This window comes from Nanorana parkeri, unplaced genomic scaffold (genome assembly GCF_000935625.1).
Source record: "Nanorana parkeri isolate BGI_ZX_2015 unplaced genomic scaffold, ASM93562v1 scaffold280, whole genome shotgun sequence".
Lineage (NCBI taxonomy): Eukaryota > Metazoa > Chordata > Amphibia > Anura > Dicroglossidae > Nanorana > Nanorana parkeri.
The window spans coordinates 429,313-452,866 of record NW_017306548.1 but is presented as its reverse complement, the minus strand read 5'-3'; the positions used below and the strand labels follow the sequence as shown (position 1 = coordinate 452,866).

General features: G+C 47.4%; 2 protein-coding genes across 2 annotated transcripts in view; one reads left to right on the top strand and one right to left on the bottom strand.

The window, feature by feature from the left end:
* Positions 1-14,744, top strand: part of SLC22A31 (solute carrier family 22 member 31) — a 16,835-nt gene extending 2,091 nt beyond the window's left edge. Inside the window, exons 2-9 of the mRNA XM_018557324.1 lie at positions 2,245-2,348; positions 5,189-5,343; positions 8,533-8,701; positions 10,543-10,688; positions 11,883-11,991; positions 13,335-13,543; positions 13,634-13,745; positions 14,323-14,744. Coding sequence (XP_018412826.1) covers positions 2,245-2,348; positions 5,189-5,343; positions 8,533-8,701; positions 10,543-10,688; positions 11,883-11,991; positions 13,335-13,543; positions 13,634-13,745; positions 14,323-14,704 — 1,386 coding nt within the window. The 3' untranslated portion in view covers positions 14,705-14,744. The remainder of the gene's footprint in view (positions 1-2,244; positions 2,349-5,188; positions 5,344-8,532; positions 8,702-10,542; positions 10,689-11,882; positions 11,992-13,334; positions 13,544-13,633; positions 13,746-14,322) is intronic.
* A 4,743-nt stretch (positions 14,745-19,487) lies between these two features.
* CDH15 (cadherin 15) overlaps positions 19,488-23,554 on the bottom strand; it is a 17,728-nt gene continuing 13,661 nt past the window's right edge. Inside the window, exons 13-15 of the mRNA XM_018557313.1 lie at positions 22,471-22,607; positions 19,817-19,981; positions 19,488-19,735 (exon numbers count right to left, since the gene is read on the bottom strand). Of these exons, the coding sequence (XP_018412815.1) occupies positions 19,535-19,735; positions 19,817-19,981; positions 22,471-22,607 (503 nt within the window). The 3' untranslated portion in view covers positions 19,488-19,534. The remainder of the gene's footprint in view (positions 19,736-19,816; positions 19,982-22,470; positions 22,608-23,554) is intronic.

The following is a 23,554-nucleotide window of genomic DNA, read 5'->3' as shown; positions in this document are numbered from 1 at the left end:
CATAATTTGGGAAAGTCGTATACCCCCCCCCCCCCCTCTTTATGGAATGATGGGGGGAATCTTCTTGCAGAATCCTGTTTCAATTAAATGACTACAAGTCCCATCTGTCAGGGGCCTCTCGGGTAGCGCCATCAGCGTGTGGGGGGGGAGGGGTGATGTCTCCGCACTTGTAGTCCATTGTTCCCCATAACAGAAGGGCGCGGACCTCCTGACAGGAAGTTGCCGCCATGTGCTGTAGAGGGGGACACGGGCCGAAACGTTTCTCAATGTGAGCGTTTTGCTGGATCACACGCGTGGGGAAGACGTTTGGTTACACGGCGTTAGGCCCCCTTCACACTTTGGCCCTGCGTGAACGTGCTCCAAAAGCGCACCATGCACGTGCATTGGCGCGTATTCACGCAACACATCACTTGTTAATGTCACCCCAAATGCAGCCAGCATTTGTTGAGCGTGTAACGCACGTCAACGCACGCAAAGAGAAATAAGTCAGATGTTTGGCCTCGCAGGACATGTTACATGCGTATGTAAAAGGGAAATTCACAAATCACACAAAAAAAAGCAACGCAGTGTGAACGGACAAAGCCAATGCAGCGCCATGTCCGGGGTGATGCACCTTCAGTGACCATTGTTATTCATAGCGGTGCATTTATTACAATGATTTCATACGTGAACCTTCCAGATCCAGAGAGCCCCTCCCCCGTGTCCGGCGACACCCCCCCATGTCCCGCGACATCCTCCAGAAGTATAATGATATTTATAGACTCGTCACTTCACACGAGGATAACGATCCTTATTCTCAGTCATGTGACTTCAATCTTCTCTCCTCATTGGACTCAGCTGATGATGATTGTTTCTGGATCCGACATGTGTCATGGTGGGATAACTTCATGAACTGACTCCATTGTATCTTCAGTGAGCGCACATGCTGAGTTATCTCCAGGATTTCCTTCCAGGTCGGATACCCCCCAGTCATGTGCTGAGCGCCCCCCAGTCATGTGCTGAGCGCCCCTACATTTGTTTTTCTTTCATGACAGGTTCACTTTAAAGCAACAACCACAAAAAAGTAAAAACCTTCTTCATGGGATATTTTTACCTAGAAATAATATTTGTGCCGGATTCTCGGGATCCGGATTCTGCCGCGATCCTCTGTAGTTTGCTTCTTACTCAGCAAGTAAACCTTTCCTCAGATGGGGAGGGGGGGCCGTCATCAGCCATCCACTTCAGAAGATGCTGGTTGCCTGGCTAGCTCAATGACGCGCTGGGCTCAGTAAGGTCTGCGTAACTGACATGAAAGTGTAACATTTGCACAATGTAAAGCTGTAATGGCAGCCTGCATGTTTCTGTCATGACAGGTTCACTTTAGGTGCCTATATACCTGGCGTTCTCTTTCTCTCGGACAGGTCTGTATACGGTATTGCATAATAATACTTGGCATTCTCCTTTTCAGCCACCAGGTGGCGCTTTAGACTCCCACTGGCTCCTCTGGTGTAAGAATCTTGTCATTTACAGACCTCAATCGCTCAAGCTGCAATTTACACACTAAGGCCCCATTCACACTGCGCGATTTGTCGTGCAAATGCTTGCATTGAGCAAGCTGGAATCGCTGCAAAATCCGCTCCAAAAAGGGTCCTGCTGTAGCGACACACGACCCGCGACAGCAGGACCCTTTGCCCCATTGCAAAGCATTGAAGAGTGATATTGTGCGGTAAATAGCCGCGATATCGCGGGAATTACCGCGCGATAAATCGCTCAATGTGAATGGGGCCTTAGCTGGATGGCCCAGTGACTCACTCCTTATTAAACAGTCTGGTTGATGGATTTAGGCTCCATGCACACTCATGCAGTCAGCTGCGGATGGGAGGCACTGTACAACACAATGACAGCTGGCACTGGCATGCAATTGCAGGCACTGGGATAGCCGGCGGGTGAGCACACTCGGATGCAGACAGTTTGCTGTTTCACAAGTGTGATTGGGGCCCTAATCGGTGTGATGTCTCTTTAGTTACCTCGCAGTGCTCTGAGAATCCTTCCTCGTATAAGAAATAATTATTTGTAGAACAAAGACTGTATAACGTGAAATAACAACCAGATTGTAAATGAGAATTGAGAAAGTCTACAAACAATCTTAGAATTGACGCGGAGCCGCGACCATTCGCTTTTCACAAAATACCGGAATCAGTTGTTGGTGGGTGATGGGCACATTGAGGGATGATCTGCTCATACCTGGTGTGTTTATGTTATCAGTGGGACCTCGTGTGTGACGATGAATGGAAGGTGCCTCTGGCGCAGATCTGTTACCTGATTGGCTGGATGGTTGGTTACATCATATTTGGCTGCATCTGTGACAGGTAGGTGATACTTCTGTCCTATGACTTGTTCATTCCCTTCTGTGCATGTGAGATCATTCCTGTACTCTCTTTCAGGGCCCATTAACACCAGTTTATTGTAGTAACGGCAACGTATGGTAATGCACCGCAACGCATTCAACCGAACGCACCTGCATTGCAGAGCTCCTCTACCTGACTTGATTCAGGTCAGATTTTTGGCTCCCCTGGGATATTCCGGGAGCTCATTCACACAAATCGGCTGCTTCAGTGCAAGGCGTGTTAACTCGTGTGTATTGAATGCTCTGCAGCGGGCCAATCTGGTGTCAATGGGCTCTAAAAGAAGCCAAACTCCAGGCTGCCATTGCCAAAATGCAAGCTGCCTGGCTACCCGGAGCAAATACACACATCAGACATCCTCACTTCTTCTGAGTCTCTGACACTAGGGGACAGCCAGGTGGCTCACATTTTTAGGAGGTCCAGCAATGGCAGCCTACAGTAGTTCCCTTTAAATAGTCTATAGGGGCCATGTAATAAAGGCTTTGTGACACAGTCGTGGCGTCATGGCCGTATCTAGAACTCTTGTGACAAATTCATATAAGGGGGCTGAACATGCCCTGAGGATGGAGTGTCTGCTATGGACACCTGGCCTCAGCGTTGCCCCCCTCCCTCCTCCTGTGCCTCCATGGGACAAATTCCAGTCCATGTTTATGACGGGTCAGTTACTGATGTTGGATGAGAAGATCGGGCTCACAGTCGGCATTCTGATTCCTCCCAAAGGTCTTCAGTAGGTCAGAGCTTTGATCAGGTCACTCCACCCCAAACCCATCATCCCGCGTCTTTATGGATCTGGATTTGTACACAGGGGCACCGTCATGCTGGAACAGAAAATGGCCTTCACTGAACTGTTACCTGAAGACTGGAAGCTCACAATTGTCTAAATCCGCGGTTCTCCACCCGTGTAACCTCAGGACCCACATTTGTCCTCGGTCATTAAAGGAGAACTATGAGGTGAGTGCTTTTCACTCACCTCATAGTTCTAGCCGACCTGTGACAATGAGACTGTCACAGACGGCTCAGTAGATCGGGAGGTGAGCGAACACATACCGGCGTTCACTCACCTCTCGATCCTGTCACGGCTCTCTGCCGTGACAGGGGAGGGGCTGGATTCCCCGCTCCGATAGCGCTGACTGGCGGAACAGACGGGGGATGGGGCGGGTACAGCTGGCTTTGCCTCTAGATAGGCAGAGGCAGCTGGGCGGATCCAGCCATAATTGTCGGGATCCACTTCAGCTGCGGCATCTCGGTAAACCATGAGCAGTAGCTCGCGGTATACTGAGCTTAGGGTGACGGGAGGACGCTAGTTTGTGTCCTCCCGTTACCCTACGGAGAACTATGGGGAAAAGCCTTAACCCCATAGTTCTCCTTTTAAGTCATACTGCAATGTCTGCTCCTCAATGGAACACACGGCATCAGGGTAACGCACGTTCCGATGCAGGCATACGAACTGTGGGTGGGAGGTGCGTCTGGGGTGACATTCAAATGAATGGCAAAGCAACACACCTCCCTCACAAGAATGCACGGTAGGTGCGATTGCATGGTGCAGTGCGTTAATTGCACGGTACTATGTGATTAACGCACTGTACTAGTGTGAACGGGCATCAAAAACACTGACATACACACAACCACAGACACAATCTCACACAAACTCCAAAAATGTTTTCTCTTTTTTTTAAGGTCCACCCACTCTCCCTACCTTATGAGAACTGGAGTGGATCCCCAGCCTGGGGCCTGGTGTGGGCTGTTGTGCTGTGACAGAGGTCCACCCATATGTGCATTGTGTGTACAGCTCACTTACACTTCCTGTAGAGGTGCCGGGAGCCAGAATGTGATGTCACTCCGGTCCAGGCACCTCTACAGGACACGTGAGGGAGCTGTAAGCAATGTACAAATGGATGGAGCTCCCTCGCAGCCATACCCCCAGCCCACCCCCACCTCAAGCTGACACTCGGTGCCCGGCAGCATATTCTGAATGGCTGCTTGGAGAACTGACATTACTGCGCTAGGGGGAGGCAGAGGCCCCTCACCTAGAAAACTGGAAGGCATGCGGCGACCCACTGAACACGGGGTTGCGACCCACTTTTGGGTCACAACCCACCAGTTGAGAACCAAGGGTCTAAATGTCTTTATATGCTGTACTATTAACAGTGCCCTTCACTGGAAGCACCTAAAGTGCTTCCAGTGAAGGGCACTCCTAAAATTTGGAGGTTGTGTCCACATATAATGCATGACCAAATCTCACTAGTCCTTGTCTGAAATGGCCAGATTTGCTAGAACAATTGGACCCCCTCCTCCCCCCCACCCATGCAGCATTTCATTTGAATAATCAATGTTTACCAAGATGAAGAGCAAGGTGTGTCAGTGAAGTCAATGAATACAATAGATGACGCAACTCATATCAGAGTGATAGTCCGGGGTACACAAACGTTTGGCTGTGTAGTGTACATTTTGTGATAATGACAGAATGAATTAGCTGACCTGTTTGATATTTTAGGATTTGTTCATTCCGCCCTCCCTGCTTTATAGAAGTTAGCAGGAGTGTTTGCTGGACTGATATAAACATACAGCGGTTCCCATAAGGAATCATTGTATTTTAAGGCTGCACAGCAATTTCGGGTGTCACCAGTAGGTGGCACTGCAGGTCATCGCTGACGATTACAGCTCTGGGTACAGATTCTTGGATCACAGTGGTAGAGCAGCACAAAGTCCGGGGAGTTCCAGGAAAATAACAGAAGTTGGACAATTTGGTATAAATATATTTTTCTTGCTGTATTTCTCATTGATTTTTTTTATTTTTATTTTAGGTTTGGACGGCGCAATGCGTTCATCAGCTCCCTGGTGGTGGCTCTGCCATTTGGAGTGGCCTTGTGTTTTTCTCCAGGATTCCTCAGCTTCCTTCCCCTCCAGGCCGGCTTCGGAGCAGCTCTGGCTGGAATCTTCCTGTCTCTGTACATAGCTAGTAAGTGTGATCATGTGTTTACTGTACTGGAGGAAAGAAGCCAGCACGGCCGCCCCCCCCCATTCCCTCCTCAAGTTGTCCCTTGGTGTTTGCTTTGAGTGGGTGCCGCGAATGCTGGAACTTTGTGACGGAAACGTGAAATGCAGGGGGGTGGTTGGGGTAGGATCCTCGCCAAAAGTTCCAGTTTAACTCCTAAAGCTTTGTTTTTTTTTTTTTTTTATATTTTTTTTTTATATATTTTTCTTTATATATTTTCCTTTTATTGATTTTGATCAAGGTAAATACATAGCGGGAGAACAATATAAGGGAAAAAGTATAATAAATATAAAAGTATAACATAGTTTAATTGAACTCTAAGCCCTCATTTACACGATTAACAGCCGGCCCGTACAGATCTGTTCTGCGTGCGTGGGTGTATCGGGCCGCTCCGGGAAGGACAGGTGCTGCGCGTGATTTGTACACGGCAGCCTGTTCTTCTCTATGGGAGTACGTGGCCATATGTTCACCCGAACTGCACGTCCATATGGGTGCGGGTGTCCCTGCTTGGGCGCTGACAGGATCCATCCTGTCAGCGTACGGGCACGGACGCCCGCACGGACTTGCAGGGTGGGTGAGCGTAGGGCGGCGTATGACTGCGTACTTACATAGAGAAGAACAGGCTGCTGCGTACAAATCACATGCAGCACCTGTCCTTCCCGGAATCAGCCCGCTACGGCCAAGCATGCAGCACAGATCTGTACGGGCTGGCTGTTACACGTGTGAATGAGGGCTAATAAAGTGCACTTTTTGATAAGCGAAGTTCACAATGCCTAGCAAAGCTCATCTTTGTATATAAAGTCAATGGAGGTAAAACATATCCAGTGATCCTAAGCTACTACCGTAGTTGGCCAATTATAAAGGTGTATCTTCAAAAGTTCATTAGGAAATTACTTGTAATTGGGCGGCGGGGGGGCGGGCGATATAAACCTACACCGCTGACTTCCTGTTTATTAGCGCCATGCCTCATCTGATCTGCGGGGCATCCTACTGGGTGGTTTGGACTTGCAGCCTTCGGCTGCTATTTTTGGCTGGAGGAGACCTCAAAATTATAATTTTTGTTTTACTGGACAGGAAGTTTCATATGTGCACTTTAAAATGTGCTCCCTCTCTATACAGTTTCATTGATCTCAAATCTTCATTCAGGAATACTATTAGAGATCATTTATGTATTCTGGCCTGTAGTTTGTTTAGTGGGTTTTTAAAGTGCACCTGTTATTGTTGGGGTAACTTGATAACCGGACAACCAGAAAGAACTTTCAGAGCTCCGGGAACACACAATAACAGACACCAAGGAGAGTCAAATATGTTCAGTTTATTGTGAGCACATCACCAGCTCATATACAGTTATAAGACATCATACAAATACGTGTCCTTGTGAGCCACGTACGCACATTCATGAGTGGATACAATTTGATTTCAGTCGGGACATTCAGAAGGAACGGGCTGTTATGAGTATGTGGGAGCAGGACAAACATTAGATTATCAGCAAAAGTGTGTAATTGTGCAATACACAACAAGAAACAGATAACTAACAAGAGTCACGATCATAAGATAGAAACATATTTAACGTTTCAGTCATTACTTTTGAAATGGTAAAAGGACCTTTTGTTTGGAAGAACGGGGTATAGCAAACTTGTCTTTGGGTGCAGAATAATAACTGGTGATCACCTCTGGTGTGTCCCATAATGCAATGCTCGTTCCACTCTTTTTGGTGCCAGGTTGTGGGTGCACTTTAGGGTTGTCTATTTTAAAAGCTGGAATTTGTAGACTGCAGGTTCCCAGAGTGCACTGCAGCAACAGGTTCATCTTTATTATTTAACTTCTTCTCAATCCTCTGCCAACACATTCGCCTGAGGAAGCAAAGTGACACGCCTGTTTCTTCAAGGTATTAAGGAGCAGATGAGGTGCTCCCCTTCCTCCTATGTGACAGCACTGCGATTGGTCACTTAGGCATCCAGCACTGCCACATGGGGGTGGGGAGAGAGTCCTCAGCCCGGTGTAAGCTCTGAGTTGGGACTTGGACCATACACTGGGCCAGCAGAGTGGTGGGGAAGGAATCTGCAGCTGGGAAAAGCACTGCTCCACTTAGCTCTGCATTCCCAGAGATTTTCACTCCGCGGCTACATCAGAATGTTTGTCATATGATTTTTCTCTTTTCTTTCTTACAAGCTGGTCGCGGCTGTAAGGAGACTCAGGTAGGTGACATTTGCCTCTGTGCCACAGAGAGCGGCGGCAATAAGACGTCTGCCCCATCTTCAAACCCACCGTGACCCATCACAGTGTTCCCATCACACACAGTGACCCATCACAGTGTTGCCATCATTCACCGTGACCCATCACAGTGTTCTCATTACTCACAGTGACCCATCGCAGTGTTCCCATCACTCACAGTGACCCATCACAGTGTTCCCATCACTCACAGTGACCCATCGCAGTGTTCCCGTCACTCACAGAGCTCCCATCACTCACCGTGACCCATCACAGTGTTCCCATCACTCACAGTGACCCATCACAGTGTTCCCATCACTCACAGTGACCCATCACAGTGGTTCCATCACACACAGTGACCCATCACAGTGTTGCCATCACTCACCGTGACCCATCAAAGGAAATTTAAGTAAAATGTGAGAGCAGCCATTACTGACTGCCTTCTGGAAATGCTAGTGTCCTGGCTGTCATGTTGTGCCTCTGGCTTCACGACGTCCTGAATCACCATGTGGAAATAAGCATGCAGATGAGGAGTTCTGACTTGAATCCAAGTAGCAGTTTCTGAAGAAGGTTGGCAATGGCCGCCTACATTCTTTTCAGTGACTTGGCTGGTATAGTGTAATGGTATACAGATGGTCAGAGCCCATCACTCGGACACTTTCTAACTGGCTTGATGCGTGGTCAGAAGCTCTCATTATTACCCGCTCGTTATACAATCTCCTTTAGATCTACCAGCAACTATGTAGCACATATAGTGTGTATTACCTTTTCTATTGGATACAAATTGAGTACATTGTTTAGGTTTGTCCTTCTAAAGCTGATTGTACAGATTGTGAGGTTTATGGCCGACTTTACACAGATTGCTTGATTGGGTTACTTACACATATTTGCCCCTTCAGTCTATTAGCTAACCTGCTGTAATCTGTTTTCTTCCTATTTAAGGACTGGAGCTTTGCCTTCCTGGTCGCCGACTTATGATTACAATGATTGCCGGCTTTTTCTGGCTGGGCGGAGAGCTCCTTTTGCCAGGCCTGGCTGTCCTGTGTAGTGACTGGAAGATCCTACAGGGGGTGATCACTGGCCTTTTAGCCTTATTATTGGGCTACTGGTGGTAAGTAAAATAGGCGGTCCTTCAAATTGTTTCTTTTCTACAACTACAGACAAACATTCCCAGAAAATGTGCAAGGAGAGCGGAGGGAGCAGGATGAGACTTGACAGCATGTGCTCAAATGAATACATTCAACTCATTATACATTGGCTTGATGGGGTTAATAAGAAAACCTTTTCCAGTGAAACGTTGACATGGTTTACGCTCACCTGCCCTCCTGGTGATGATTGATCAGGTGAAGAAGTGAGTGGCCCCTACAGACAGCGATAAGACCTGGCGTTGTCTCTAACCATTCTGCGCTATAGCAAAGACTAAGATTTTGCCGGAGTTCCACCAATGATAATCCTCCGAAGATATTCTAGATTATGTATCCGTCTCCGATGAGGATATTAACTAGAAAACTGCCATAGTGTATGCACTGTTCCCAGCTAGGAAGATAACTGCTCAGAAGTGGACCTGTTCCACCAACCCTCCGAGAGTTGTATGTCTGCGAAGGTTCTCCACCAACCCTCCAAGAGTTGTATGTCTGTGAAGGTTCTCCTCCAACCCTCCAAGAGTTGTAGTCTGAGGTTTTTCCGCCAACCCTCCAAGAGTTGTAGTGCCTGCTTTCCGGTCCAGAGCGATCTGCAAAGATGTGCCACCCGTTCAGGTGCGGCAATCGCACTGCGGACGGGGTGTGTGGCTGCTATTGACTTCAATGCACCGGCACGCCCCTGACTTCCTCTTCTCGAGCAATATATGAAAGAACAGATTCCCAGCATCCCATTAGAAGTGCTTCTCTGCTGGCCACTGGCTTCTGCAGACTTGAGCTGTGCTATCTGTTGCTCAGTTTGGTTACGTTCAGAGTGTAAGTGTCTGTAGCAGCCATTGGCCAGCAGAGATTCACTTCCAAAGGGATGCTAGGGATGTGTTCTTTCATATATTGCTGGAGAAGAGCACTACAGTCAGTGACGGATGCCAGGGATGTATTCTTTCATATATTGTTAGAGAAGAGCACTACAGTCAGTGACGGATGCCAGGGATGTGTTCTTTCATGTAACACCCCAGGCAAGGTGCTGTAATGTTTACAGGAGCCCGTCAGCTCCTCCCACCAAACTCGACCTTGCTATGGAGCAAAAAGAGCTCAAAAATGAAATAATTTGATTCAAAAATGTAATTGCATGTTGATGAGGAAGGGGCTGGACAACAAGGGAAGGTATTAAATACATTCACTACACTTTAGCTCTAAGACTATTGGTTAAAGTGAATCTATACCCAAAAAAACAAAATATAACATACTGGAGCTTACCAGTCCTAAAATGTGGTGGCTGCATTAGTTTTTCCCTGGTAATCCTGCTCCACTCCCTCACCCCGCTATATATACAGGGGCAGCCATAGGTGTCACACAATTGAACACATCTGCCCCTAGTGTAATAAAAGAAGATAACATTGTTTGTGCTTCATCTCACAGGAGGTGACGACAACTCGGCATTTCTGGCAAGATCAGCAGCTGTTTTATGTACTTGCTGAAAATGTTCCTAGTCTAAAAAAAAAAAATGACTGCCCATATATTACATTATGTCCTTGGGTTTAGACCTCCTACATGCCGATTCCTCTCCTCGTCGCCCTCTAGCTAATCAGCATTCCTCTTCTGTGATCACTTCTACTCAGAAACACCATAGTGGAATAGTGGATGGGTTGTTTGGGGAAATCTTGTTGGGTGGGGGGTGTTTGGATGTTTTTGGCAGATCGTTTACACTTTTGACGTAAATCAGCTGCAGTGTTTTGCAGTGCGATCAGTTCATGGAGTGTTTTTAATGCGTTGCCCCGGACTTTGTTTCTTTACACTTTCTCTTTGTGCACAGCTGCAGGTTGCTGTTTCCCGAATCGCCTCGCTGGCTCCTGGCCACCCAGCAGGTTAATCAGTTGAAAGCGGAGCTGTATCTGTTCTCCAGAGCGAATGGAGTAGACACCAGGGAGGACCTGTCTAGCGGAGACGGCCTGTTTACAGGTAATGACGATTTGCTCCAAGGTTAATGGATAACACAAGGTAATAGCGCCCCCGCAGGCTGTGATGTGGAACTGCACATCCACTGTCATTGTGTACATTTGTCCAGAATGTTAACACGCCAGCCTCCCTCCTGTGTTGTTACATGTACTTGGCTTTATCTGATCAGAGTGCAAAGTGCAATTGCTGATTTGTTTTTCACTACAGTGCTCATGCACATAGGCATATAAAATACTGCAGTCAGATCCATACTGTGTGCAGTTTTATACTGAGCTAAATGCAGCAGTATGATAGGCTGTAGGGCCAGTGCACACAGCCGCGCTGTGCTCTGTATTCACCTGTAGTGTTGAGCCGTGTGAACCAAAACAGGAAAAATGCGAGAGAAAAAAAAAAAGAGTCTGTGGTCCAATTTTATTGTATGTGGAATGACAGCTGAATGCGGAAGTGATGTAATATACATCACTTCCTGCATTCAGGGACTGGAGAGGAGATCAGAGGGAGAGCGTGTACCGATCTCCTGTCACAGAGCAGCACCGGGCACAGCGGATCTCGGGACCAGCAACGCAGTGACAGCTGCGGGGGGAGGGGGGAAAACCGCAGCTAATACAAGCGGACGGGCGTCTTTACAAATGCCCGATCGCTTGAATGTAAAGCTACCGGCCGTTTCATTCAACGGCCGGCCAGGAAGCTGCTCGTCCGGCTCCTGTGTCCTCATCACAGACGAGAGGACGCGCAGATTTTTCAAGCCCTGTTGATAATGAACAACATTCTTCAAGAAGCGCAGTCATTATTTCACCAGTAGGGATGAGCTCAGGTTTGGTTCTTACCTGAATTTTTCCGAACCTGTAAGTTAGGCCTCCGCTCAAGCCCAATCAGCTGCGGACGGGGCAATGTCATTGACCAAATATGACCATGTGACCATATAAGGATGACACCAGCATCCCACCATCTTTGTTTACATGTGGGGTGGGGAATGTCCCTACTGCAGCTTATTGGGCATGCGCTGATGCCAAACTTCAGATACCAAACCCGAGCTCATCCTATTCACCAGTGATGCCCAGGGGACACAATATGGCGATAGGGCCTATAAAAGGGGACTGCTAGTTGACTATAATCATTGTCACAGCTACAAATCTTCTTGTGTTTTTTTCAGACGTTCCTCTTCTCCATTATCCATGCAATGTGTCTTTTTTACAGATATAGACTCGTTATGGGAGGGTTTTCCCCGGCCGCGGTATTACAACATATGCAGCATCTTTAGGACCCGTCTTATATGGAAGAATGCTCTGATTCTGGGATTCACCACGTGAGTCTCACCCCCTCCCCCTTCAGATGCGTCTCTATTGTATCTTCTCTTATGTGCAGACAACAACCTTCCTAATTCTGGCCAGACACATCAAGTTTTTCCATCACTGACCATTCAATCTGATTGTTGGGTAACTAAAATGTTCATTCGATGCACCTCAGACTGTAAATTCACTTTTCCTCAAAGCATAAAAGAATCCGGGACACTTGTGGCTTTTTTCCCTCCTTTTGTTTCTGTATCAGGTATAGAAAGCAATCCCGGCAGCGACTGTTTCATGGACACAATGCTGTTCTTTTCAGCATACCAAGCAATAGCACGTGTTCATGCCAAACGGTCATTGGATGGAATGGTATCCGGGCACAGGGAGACAAATCCTGGATAATGTTTGACTTCTCTCTCAGTACACTGAGATATGTGCCATTGTATTCTCATTCATTGCTCATTTTAACCCTTTGTGACCAACGGTTTTTGAAACTTGGATGTCTAGACCAAATTTAGCAGCGTCGGGGTGCTTCCAGTCTTGTAGCAGCAGTTGGGTGAAGGCCCTTTTGTGTTGCAACATGACTGTACCCCCTTTGCACAAAGCCAGCTTCCTATAGATATAGTTTGATGTGGATGAACTCAAATGGCTGCACAGAACCCTACGGAACACCTTTGGGATGAATTGGAATGCCCATTGTGAGCCAGGTCTTCTCATCCAACATCAGTAGCTGACCTCACCAATGCTTTTTTGTCTGAATGGGCTCAAAGTCTCACATACACAATCCAAGATCTTGTGGAAAGCTTTCCCAGAGGAGTGGAGGCCATTATTACAGCAGATATGGGGCCAACAACATATGTATGGCCATGGGTTGGGATGTCCAACAAGCTCATATGATGTGTGATGGTTAGATGTCCACAAACAGTTTGAGTCTACACCAGGGATGGCCAAACTGCGGCCCTCCAGCTGTGGTGGAACTACGAATCCCATGAGGCTTTGCAAGATTCTCACAGCAACAGAGGTGACTCCTGGAGAGAGATGCTTCATGGGATTTGTAGTTTCACCACAGCTGGAGGGCCGGAGTTTGGCCATCCCTGGTCTACACAGAATCCTCCCTGTACAATTATTTTTTATATTGGACAAAAGAGCTGAATTATCTTCTTCTTGTCTGCTGGAATTCCTATCTCTGCTCCCACTTATAGCTCCCCTCACTATGGTCACAGTGTACAGGTGGGCGGAGCTGGGAAACCTGTGCAAAATTTCTAGAAGAGTCCCAAAGAGACCTAAGAATATGATGTGTGATTTTTAACTACCTGAATCTGCCTGAGGCTAGAATATTAACTCTCACCCTTTCTGTTCACAGGTTCATCGGCTGTGGGATCCGGCCGTGCTTTGCTCACAACCTCATGGTTCTGGGTGACTCCTTCCCATATTTCCTGCAGGTCGGCAGTGAGGCTCTGGCCTGTATATTCCTCTGTATCACTGTGAACCATTGGGGGCGCCGGGCCGTTCTCCTGCTCTGCACCATACTGACCGGTTTCTGCTCTCTGCTGCTCCTGGCGCTCACACAGTGTACGGGTCTCTCTCTTGTCCTGATTGGCTGTCGTGTGTTCGGCACATACCCACTTCCTCTGTAACTAGTTTCTGTATTTCCCCTTGCAGATCTCTTCTCCGGAGCCTCTATAGCCATATCTGTCCTCGGCTCCCTCTGTGCCCACGCTGTGGTGATGCTGAGCGTCTTCTATGCCAGCGAGGTGCTGCCAACAGTCATCCGGTAAGCAGGACTTCTTCTATATGTACAGCTGTGGGTGCCACCCCCAAGACCCGCTCCCTAACACTAAGCACAGCCCACCATTATCCCCGGTCCCTTTATATTAAAGGGAGTGATGGGACTGTGCATCAATGGACCTCAGTCAGCTCACTGTCTCCACTGTTTGCCCTAAGGGCAAGAGACTTTTACAGAGCTGGAGGCAACGTGGTCATGTGATACTCCCTCTACAGGGCACCAAATTGTGTAAGAGTCAAATTATGACCTAATGGCCCACGTGAACGATGAGTGGTGCTGATCATTCATTGCTTATTTCCCATAACATGCCCATTAGGTGGATTACCTTGGTTATGAAGAGCATTCACTGCCCATTTGTTCATTGGATCAGGTTCCATTAGCCATTACCTAAAAGAGGACCTGTCACTGCTGGTAATACATTCTGTAGCCTCCTACCTACACTAAACAAAGTTCATAAATATTGCAAGGGTCAGTGTAATGTGTTTTGGAGCAAATTCTGCTCTTTATGGAGTTTGAAGTCTGTGAACTGACTTTTCCTTTTCCCGTTCCTCCTGTCACTGTTTAGGGGCTCCGGCCTAGGTGTGATTCTGGGAATCAGCATGTTGGGTCGAGCGGCCCTCCCCATCATCGTTCTCCAGAAGAGGTCCGGCTTCTTCCTCTTCCATGTGGTCCTGTCCTCCTTCTGTATCCTGTCTGTCCTCAGCCTTCTTCTTCTGCCCGAGACCAAAAGGAAGAGTCTCCCTGACACCCTGAGACAAGGCGACAGCCTGCGCCGCCCACCCCTTCTCCTCCAAGCCACCCAGGATGCCGTACCCTTACTATCCCCAGACAAACCCAGTACGGATTACAATCCCGAGAACTATGCCTGCCTTGCCAGCTCCACCAAAAAAATGATCAGAACTGGGTCCAAATCCGGAGAGGATAACAAAGCGCTTACTGACGAGTAATAGGGCCATTACATGGATACGATGCGGGCACCGTGCAATAGAGTGCGCTTACTGCTGTGATGGCAACTGGGAGAGCCGAGATGACACTGATCCACAAAATGCGGAAATAGATGGAGTGAACCATCGAGCATCTTCCATGTAGCATCACACTGTGCTTGTAACAGTCCCAGAATCCTCTGCTTCTCCTGTCCCCAAACTTGTAAAACACCGTACCACCACCTCCTGTTCTGCAAGCAGAGGAATCCCAAATGAGCAGCTAAAAAAAAAAACAGACTGACTTATTCCTTTTACTGTCCTATCCTTAGTCTTGGCCAGCTCTTCAGACCCGGGTCTGACCCGCACCATTGCCGGCACCAGCAGGGCCCATCCTGGCTGGGAATTCACCAAGACCAGAGAGTCTGCTATGAATTGTTTATCAAAGGTCTCGGGATATTTTGCTCTGCACCATTTGAAGCCTCTGTGCAAAATGTTGGCATAGACGTGCAATATGTCAGAGCCGCACCTTGGATCCCGCTGGAGACTTTTCATACAACGGTAATTCAAAACGCAAGAGGAGGAGTGAAACATATATATAGATATATAACTGCCAGCAGAGAGCACTACACTTCTATAGTCACCGTTTGTGCCTTCTGTCACTCATTTCCAAATGAAGACCCCAAGAAGTGCCCCAGAACATGAACCGGGGGTCCTCTGATAGTCATATGTTCAACAGACTACCAAAGACCAAGTTGTTTGGCACCCAAAACCATAGCAAAGTAACGCTTGATATGTTGCTGAGTATCCCCCTCCATATGTCACGCTCCTGCTTTGAAGAGACCCTGCCACCAACTTTACAAATTGCATGGAAAGTTGGGATAAAATCGAGTATTTTAATTGATTTTCCTGTCAATGAACCTTTTTTTATTCACTTGCAATGTGCCTTTGAACTTGCTTCCAAATTTGACTACTTTGGTAAGAGTTGGTACCCCTGCACAGCCCCTTCATTCTACGTCATGGCCCTCTCCTCTTCTTGGAGTGTCTAATTACTGTCTGTGTTGGCCCAGCTCCTCCACCCCTTACCTCCCTACATAATATTTTATGTAGCTGCTGGGGGAGAAATGAAGAGGAATAATATAGGCTTTTTACAGGTAAATATCATGAGTAATGATATGAAATGCACATCTGGTATTATGGGAAGATTGTCGCTGAAATGAATGGCCGGGTGACTGGTGCCTCTTTGAGGGGTCAAGTCACCCAAAAATAATATTTTGGTGTTCGGTAGATGCTGGAGAGTTAAACCACCTGACGTCTCTTATATGTCTCCGGCATTTCTGCAGCATTTGGATTTGTGAAGTTAGAATTTATTTTATAGTCTGGAGAATACATCAGGGGGAGCCGGAGAACCCAGAGGCTGGTGGGATCAGAGTCAGGAATCCTGGCAGAGAGATCTAACTGAGATGAGGAATATGTTAGTCTACCCGGCTATAGGAAAAATATTGCTATAAAAGGGGCCCCTTACCGGTGGTTGCATCAACAATCAATCATCTTGTCTCAGGATGATCACGCCGCTCATCTTCCTCTGTCATTGAGAAAACCTTTTGTCTTGCAGCCATTTAAAAAAAAAACATTACCCGGTTTGATGGACTAGAGATATACATGTATAGTACATGGATAGTACCGAGATTCTTTCAGCACCATATTCCCCAAAGCCTGTAACAATGATTTATCCAGAAGAGACAATCCTCTGTGTACCTCCACCTTCCATTCAAGGGGAAGCCCACAGCAGACTGTGCATAAGGTGAATATTCATCAAATCAGATCTCTGCACTTCCTGTTCAAAAGCTGCCCTGATTCCTTCTTATTCCTTCACACTAAACCCGGAAATAATGTGTTCCCTCAATAAAAGGAATCGGGGTGTCTTCATTATAAGAAAAGGTATTTTCCCACCATATGTTAGTTCTTGGCACTGGTACTTAGTATTGGTAAGCTGGCACGTTGGTACTTGTTACCGGCACACTGGTATTTGTACTTGGTACTGGCACACTTGGTATTGGTGCTTGGTATTGGCACACTGGTACTGGCTCTTGGTACCAGTACGCTGGAACTTGGGGTGCAGTTCTGTCGCTGAAAATTGTAGTTTACCTGACTTCTGAAAAATGTCCGTAACACTAAACTCGGTACCATGTAACCCTCTCTGCCTGGAACCTGATCATTCACACTAAACCCTAAAATGATGTTCACACTCCTAATGCTGGGTACACACCTTACAACCATCGCAACTTTTGTCTTGCGATGGTTGTAAGGTAATAAAAAAAACGTACGATTTGCCTATCTTGGACAGGCAGATCGTACTTGCGATGATCCCAAGCCACGCCCCCTGGGGGCGGGCTTCCGATGACCGCAATGCCGTACGGGCAGTGTGAGCTTGCGCACACCGGCCCGTCCGGCTTTTATCTTACGAACATGCTACACACCCGCCAAACATCGTACGATGCTCGGCGGGTTTTCAAACATGTTCGTAAGTTAAAAGTCGTGCGACCTTACAGTAGTAGAGTTTGCACGGCTTCCACACACCTTACGATAATCGTACGATTGCGGGATTTCCCGCGATTATCGTAAGGTGTGTGGGCACCCTTACACTGATCCCGACCCTAACACTGATCTACTGAAGACAGTAGATGCGGCCACTCCAATGTTATGGTTACAGGACAGAAAAGGGACACGTGGACGTACTGCCGATCTGTAGATTAAAAATCTGCTCTATGCAAGGCAGGAACCAAAATGTAACAACGTATACAGAATGTGTAGTGTGTTTTATATCACTATTCATTTACAGCCTGTTGTTTAGAGGCTCCATGACTCTAGATCCATTTTACTGGATGACTCAACAAGCCACTATTTATCCTAACAATAAGTCCAAGGTTTCAATCAGAAAATGGGAGCCGCAAAGCAGGCAGCGGTTAAAGAGCTGTGGTTTTAGCTAACTGGTAGTGATCTGGGAATCCTTTGTCAGGTATTCCATGTTTATTTGTAACACAAGAATTGTGTATATGAAAAAAAAAAAAAAAATTGACCCAAATCCATTCTAGTTTCATGTTCACCCAGCCCTGTCCTGGTGTATGTAAAAAGTATTGTATACTCCTTTTTGTTTTCTTCATGGTTTCCTGCACACGCTTCACTGACCATTGTTCAGAGTACAGTCATGGTACGCTGGTCAGCAGAGTCAATGAGACAGAATAGTCAAGCTGCCGTGACATGGACGAGGGATGCAAAACAAGTTTGGTATCCAAAAAAAGTAAATCTTAGTGATAAAGCACACATGCTGAATAAATAGTTTTTGATGAATGTTACATATTGAAGGACACACCCAGCAGAGACATTCTTGTATGTAGAACCTAGACACGTCGGAGGGTCTCTCTAGTGCACATGTGTCAAACACAAGGCCCGCAGGCGGAATCCGGCCCACCAGGGCATTTCTTGTGGTCCTCGAACCTTTCCTGCGTCACCCCCCTCGTCTCCACCCACCACCTTGTCTCAGCAGTTGGCAGCAGAGAGGAGGACAGAACACTTTGGATATACTGACTAGGGATGCACCGATATCAGGCATTTTGAGGACTACAACCCTGAAAGCCACGTCCACCATCTCTACCAAAAATGCAAACACTTTATCCAGCTCCAAAGAGAATGGCAAAACGCTTCTAATGCGAAACTGGACCTGTGATAATGATGATGATTCAATGTACTTCCCATCTTCCTGCCGTGATGGTAAATAGGAGACTTCAGACAAAAAGCGTGACACAAAATTATTTTTTATTATACTAAAAAGCCTGGAGCTACCAGAGAGTTCCCCATCTTAGAACCACTGAGCTACTTCCATGAAGAACCACTGCACTTGTGACAGTGCCAGAATCCTCTGCTCACCTTGAACCAAACCTGATCATCTTATCACCACCTGCTGCAAAGTTCCCTTATTTACCTTCTGCATTATTCTCACTCCTCCATACTTTCTGTGTCCTGTCCATCAGTAACTTCTGGATCCATCTGCTATAAGCTGGAGATTTCCTGTTCTCACCCAGCCTCACCTCCCCTGACAAATCCATCAAGCATCCTGTCTATGTGGCCACAGATCAGACGGGGTCCATCGACTAGGATCCACATCAAATCCAACTGCAACTTATGTACTGGATCTGCAATATCCTAATGGGAAATTGTCAAACAGAAGCAGTGAGAGAGTGCAGATAGGAAATGTGTTCCAGCAGATCACAAACTGCTTCTGGTCTACGCCGTAGCTCCAAGTACCTTCCTTTTAAACATTCCTGTCAAGTTGAAACCCCGAGACATGGCCCAAAATCTTACTTGTGAGTCCCCAGTTAGCCATATATGCAGCATGATGCATTGGGTGCTGCCATTTGACGCACAAGACCAGTAACCAACTCTTAAAGTGGTCAGTATCATATTTTTGATTGTCTTGTTGTCACAAGATGGTCCCTGTTCTCACTTTTATTTTCTGGTCTTATTAACTTATACAAAAAAAAAAACTCTTTTGTCCTTTTATCTACTGTAAACATTTTCTAAGCAAACCAATTATTCGGCGTTCTATGACTAGAGACCTGCACAGTCTTTTCTACCAGGTACTTCTTCCTGATCATGCTGAGGACGTCTCTGCCATACAAAAATAGGTCAATACTGTCCTGCCAAAGATATTTACACTTGACATTCCTTCGGTAAAGTCTCCTGCAAAGCCTGTTAATTATTGTTCCCGGATAAATAAACTTCAGCCATGTTTCCAGCTTCAGAGTTAGATGAAAGGATTGAAGTCTCGTAGAGTCTTTAGGAGGGGATCTGGCACCATCACTCATGTCCATAAAGGTCGGCCAGGCGGCGGAAGCGCGGCCCCCAATCCAGCAAATAGTCATATTCCTGATCGCTGTCACCGTCACCAGATAGGATGGAGCTCAGAGTGCCGGCCACAGAACCTTCCCCTTCATAGTCATAAATTAAGGCCGTGTCGTATGGTGGGACACTGGGATCGGAATCTGCTGTTCGCAAACCCTGGAAGAACATAAAGGAAATGCGGTCATCGAAGAGCATCGAGCCCGCTCGTAAGGGGAAAAACGATATTCAAAAACTCACATCATGAATGAAGTCTGCAATGTCAGAAGGACGGTCAACCGGTCTTCGGGGGTAGCGAGGCAATGTCTGGCTGTAGGGCGCATCTCTACGGATGGGGGGCTTTAGCCGGGGTGATGGTGGCACTGGCATGGAGGGATTCCTCAGCCGATTTATATCATAGGCATCCTGTTGGAGCACAACAGACCGTATTATGAGTAAGGAGGTTCTCCGATTAAATCATTATTGAATGGAACAAGGAAAGCGTGAGCATACATGGTAACCATGCCAACGTACAGTGGTCTTTACCTTCGTTATAGGGGGTGTTCCCCCTTTGGTGGTTTGTGAACTAAAGTTGGTTGTAATGGAGCCAGCAGCCTGACAACCAGCCAGAGAGACGGACCACATCCGAGGTGACAGATGAGATTCAAAGGCGGAATAAACTGCACATAAGTACGGTTTGATTGGTTGGCCTACAGCACACTCCTATTTTCATCACAACCTGCACTGGATGCACCAACTGCACTGGATAGGCCTCAGCTGATGACCAGCCCGGCTTCACACAGCACCCCTGGGATCAATGGGTGAAATGGCTATCTGAGACATCCTTTAGCCCTGTGGTTCTCAACCTGAGTAACCCCCGGACTATAATTTGTCCTTGGTCATTAAGTCGTGACCCAAGTCACACTGCAATGGAACGTACGGCATTGCAGTACTGTGTGTTCCGATGCGGGTGATAGAACTGTGGGCGGGAGGTGCGTCGTTTGGGGTGCCATTCAAATGAACGGCAACGCAGACTTCTCTATTCTTATTACCGGAAATAACAGAAGTGTTGTATACACTGTAAAATCCTTTTCTTGGAGTCCGTTGAGCGGCACAGGAATTTTTGGACTCTTGGGTTATACTGCTGCCCACAGGAGACAGTCTAAGAATTGTAATAATTAGGGATGCACCGATACTAGTATTGGTATTGGTGCTGATGCTGAGTATTTGGTTGAGTACTCATACTCGGCCAAATGCTCAGATGCCTAGCCCGATATTTCCAGTATCCGGAAGCTAGGCAGCGTGTCAATACACGCTGCCCGTCTTCCTGATTGGCCGGGAAGTCGGCTCCGTGCTCTCTCGTCACCTGTGATCCGGATACAGTGTTTAATGATGCGCTGCCCAGCTTCCTAATCGGTTGGAAGTTGGCGCCATGTAATGACACGGCACGTGGCTTTTTGATTGGTTGGGAAGCTGGTTTCATGCTCCCTCGTCACCTTATGACAAAAGAGCATGGAGCCAGCTTCCCAGCCAATTAGGAAGCCGAGCACCGCGTCATTACATAGCGCCCGGCTTCCTGATTGGCCAGAAAGCCGGCTCCATGCTTTCCCGCCACCTAGTGATGAGAAGCATGGGGACGGCTTCCCTACTAATCGGGAAGCCGCGTGGCGAGTCTTTACACGCCGCCTGGCTTCCTCATTGGGACTTTCGGTATTGGCGAGTACCGAAAAAAAAATATCGGTACTCGATACGGAAATACCGGTATCAGGGCATCCCTAGTAATACTTCCTGTGACCATCAACGGACGATAAAGAAAAGATTATTATTCATTTTAAGAGTGACCACGTCCCTATATGAACGCTCTGAATCACGCCATACCCGTGATGGAAGTTTGTAAATAATCAGCTTTCCCGCTGAACGCTGCTCCGATCCGGAGACATCTCCTCTTCCAGGGTCACCCTCTGACCTCCAAGTCATTACTATGTGCTGGAGGTATGTGGAAGGAACCATTGAGAGTTACAGGGGCCCCTGGAGATCAACACTGTCCAGAAGCCCTATTACAGGTATGCCGTGGTGTAAAGTCTTTAGTGGAGCAACGAGGTCACTTATAATAAGTATAAGTAATAAGTCGGGTTACAAATCTGAGGGGGATAGACTGGATAACGTGTCATTGTCAGCAGAAACACATTCATTCACCTATTGTCTAGTCTGGACTGACTCGCTCCTGAATGCTGTTGCTCAAATAAATCAGCGAGACACATCTACATGCAGAGTTGCGTGTTCTGCAGATGATCATACAATGGACACACAGAGGACACATCCTCATACACACATTCATCACAATTCAATCCTCTCATCACTCTATATTGCGGTATTACACTGAACGGGTACATGGGGGATGTATGTGATTGGAGTATGTGTACCTGGTCCTCTCCTCATCACTCTATATTGCGGTATTACACTGAACGGGTACATGGGGGATGTATGTGATTGGAGTATGTGTACCTGGTCCTCTCCTCATCACTCTATATTGCGGTATTACACTGAACGGGTACATGGGGGATGTATGTGATTGGAGTATGTGTACCTGGTCCTCTCCTCATCACTCTATATTGCGGTATTACACTGAACGGGTACATGGGGGATGTATGTGATTGGAGTATGTGTACCTGGTCCTCTCCTCATCCCTCTATATTGCGGTATTACACTGAACGGCTACATGGGGGATGTATGTGATTGGAGTATGTGTACCTGGTCCTCTCCTCATCACTCTATATTGCGGTATTACACTGAACGGCTACATGGGGGTTGTATGTGATTGGAGTATGTGTACCTGGTCCTCTCCTCATCACTCTATATTGCGGTATTACACTGAACGGCTACATGGGGGTTGTATGTGATTGGAGTATGTGTACCTGGTCCTCTTCTCCTCCTCCCTGTTCGTTGTAGTTGAACACGTTATCCCGCACGTCATCCTCGGACTCGGACAGTAAACCTTTGGTGGCCGCGTTTCTGGCGGTGCAGCGGAACATGAGAAGCAGGAGGATCAACACTGCAAATACACGGAGACATGGGAGGTCAGCAAAGCGCCACATTCTACAAGGACAATGTGTAACATGACATATCTATCGCACCCAACATGGCTCTCCTCCCTGTTGGGGGACTGGGGGAGTCCCATGCCAGGTCTATAACGCTATATAGGATCCTTATAGCTGGACATGCCCTCCCCAAGCTCAGCGCCTGGCCCAAAACTGTATGGTCACCGAGCTGATGGTGTCCTCCATGCAGAGAGAAAGCGCAGACATCTCAGGCACTCTCTGCTGGAAACCTCTGCGGAATATATAGAGAATGGTCAGGCCGGTGACAATGATAGCTTAGCCAAAAAGCCAGTCATGGTGATACCCGGGGACACAGGCTGAAGTCCTAGACCGCAGTGAGGATCCTGCAGGAGATCAGGTCCGGTCCCACTCCACCTAAATTGTAGAAATCCATTTCTGGTTCTGTTCTTTAATAGACCAAAACCTAAAACACGTTTGTTTGGTTGTAAGACAGACAGACATTTTGGCACCCGCATCCAACTTCCTGTCCACAACCCCATAGAAGGCCGTTGTCTGCCCCTCCGACATGCCAGGCTGTGCTATACTGTACAGGGGATGTATGTGAACCCGAGCGATGGACTTCTCCCCGTTAGTCTGTTCTATATGTTTCGTCTTATCGAAGTGCAACAAATGATCACGCCAGAAATTCCGAGCTCTGCGCAGTGCTCACTTGCTGTGTTATCTCCAGAAGAGTAATTGGATCTCCTAGTTCTTATCACAGACTACAGAATCATTGTGTGTCTAGGTTAGAGAGATTAGGAGTGTGGCAGGGTTTGAGTAGTTTAGCAAAAGGGCTGACACCACTCAGTCCACAGAGCAGCTGTGTGTTGTGGAGCTCCTCCTCCCCTCTCTGTTCTTGCCCACCACAGGGATCCCCCCCCTTCCACTCTCTGTTCTTGCC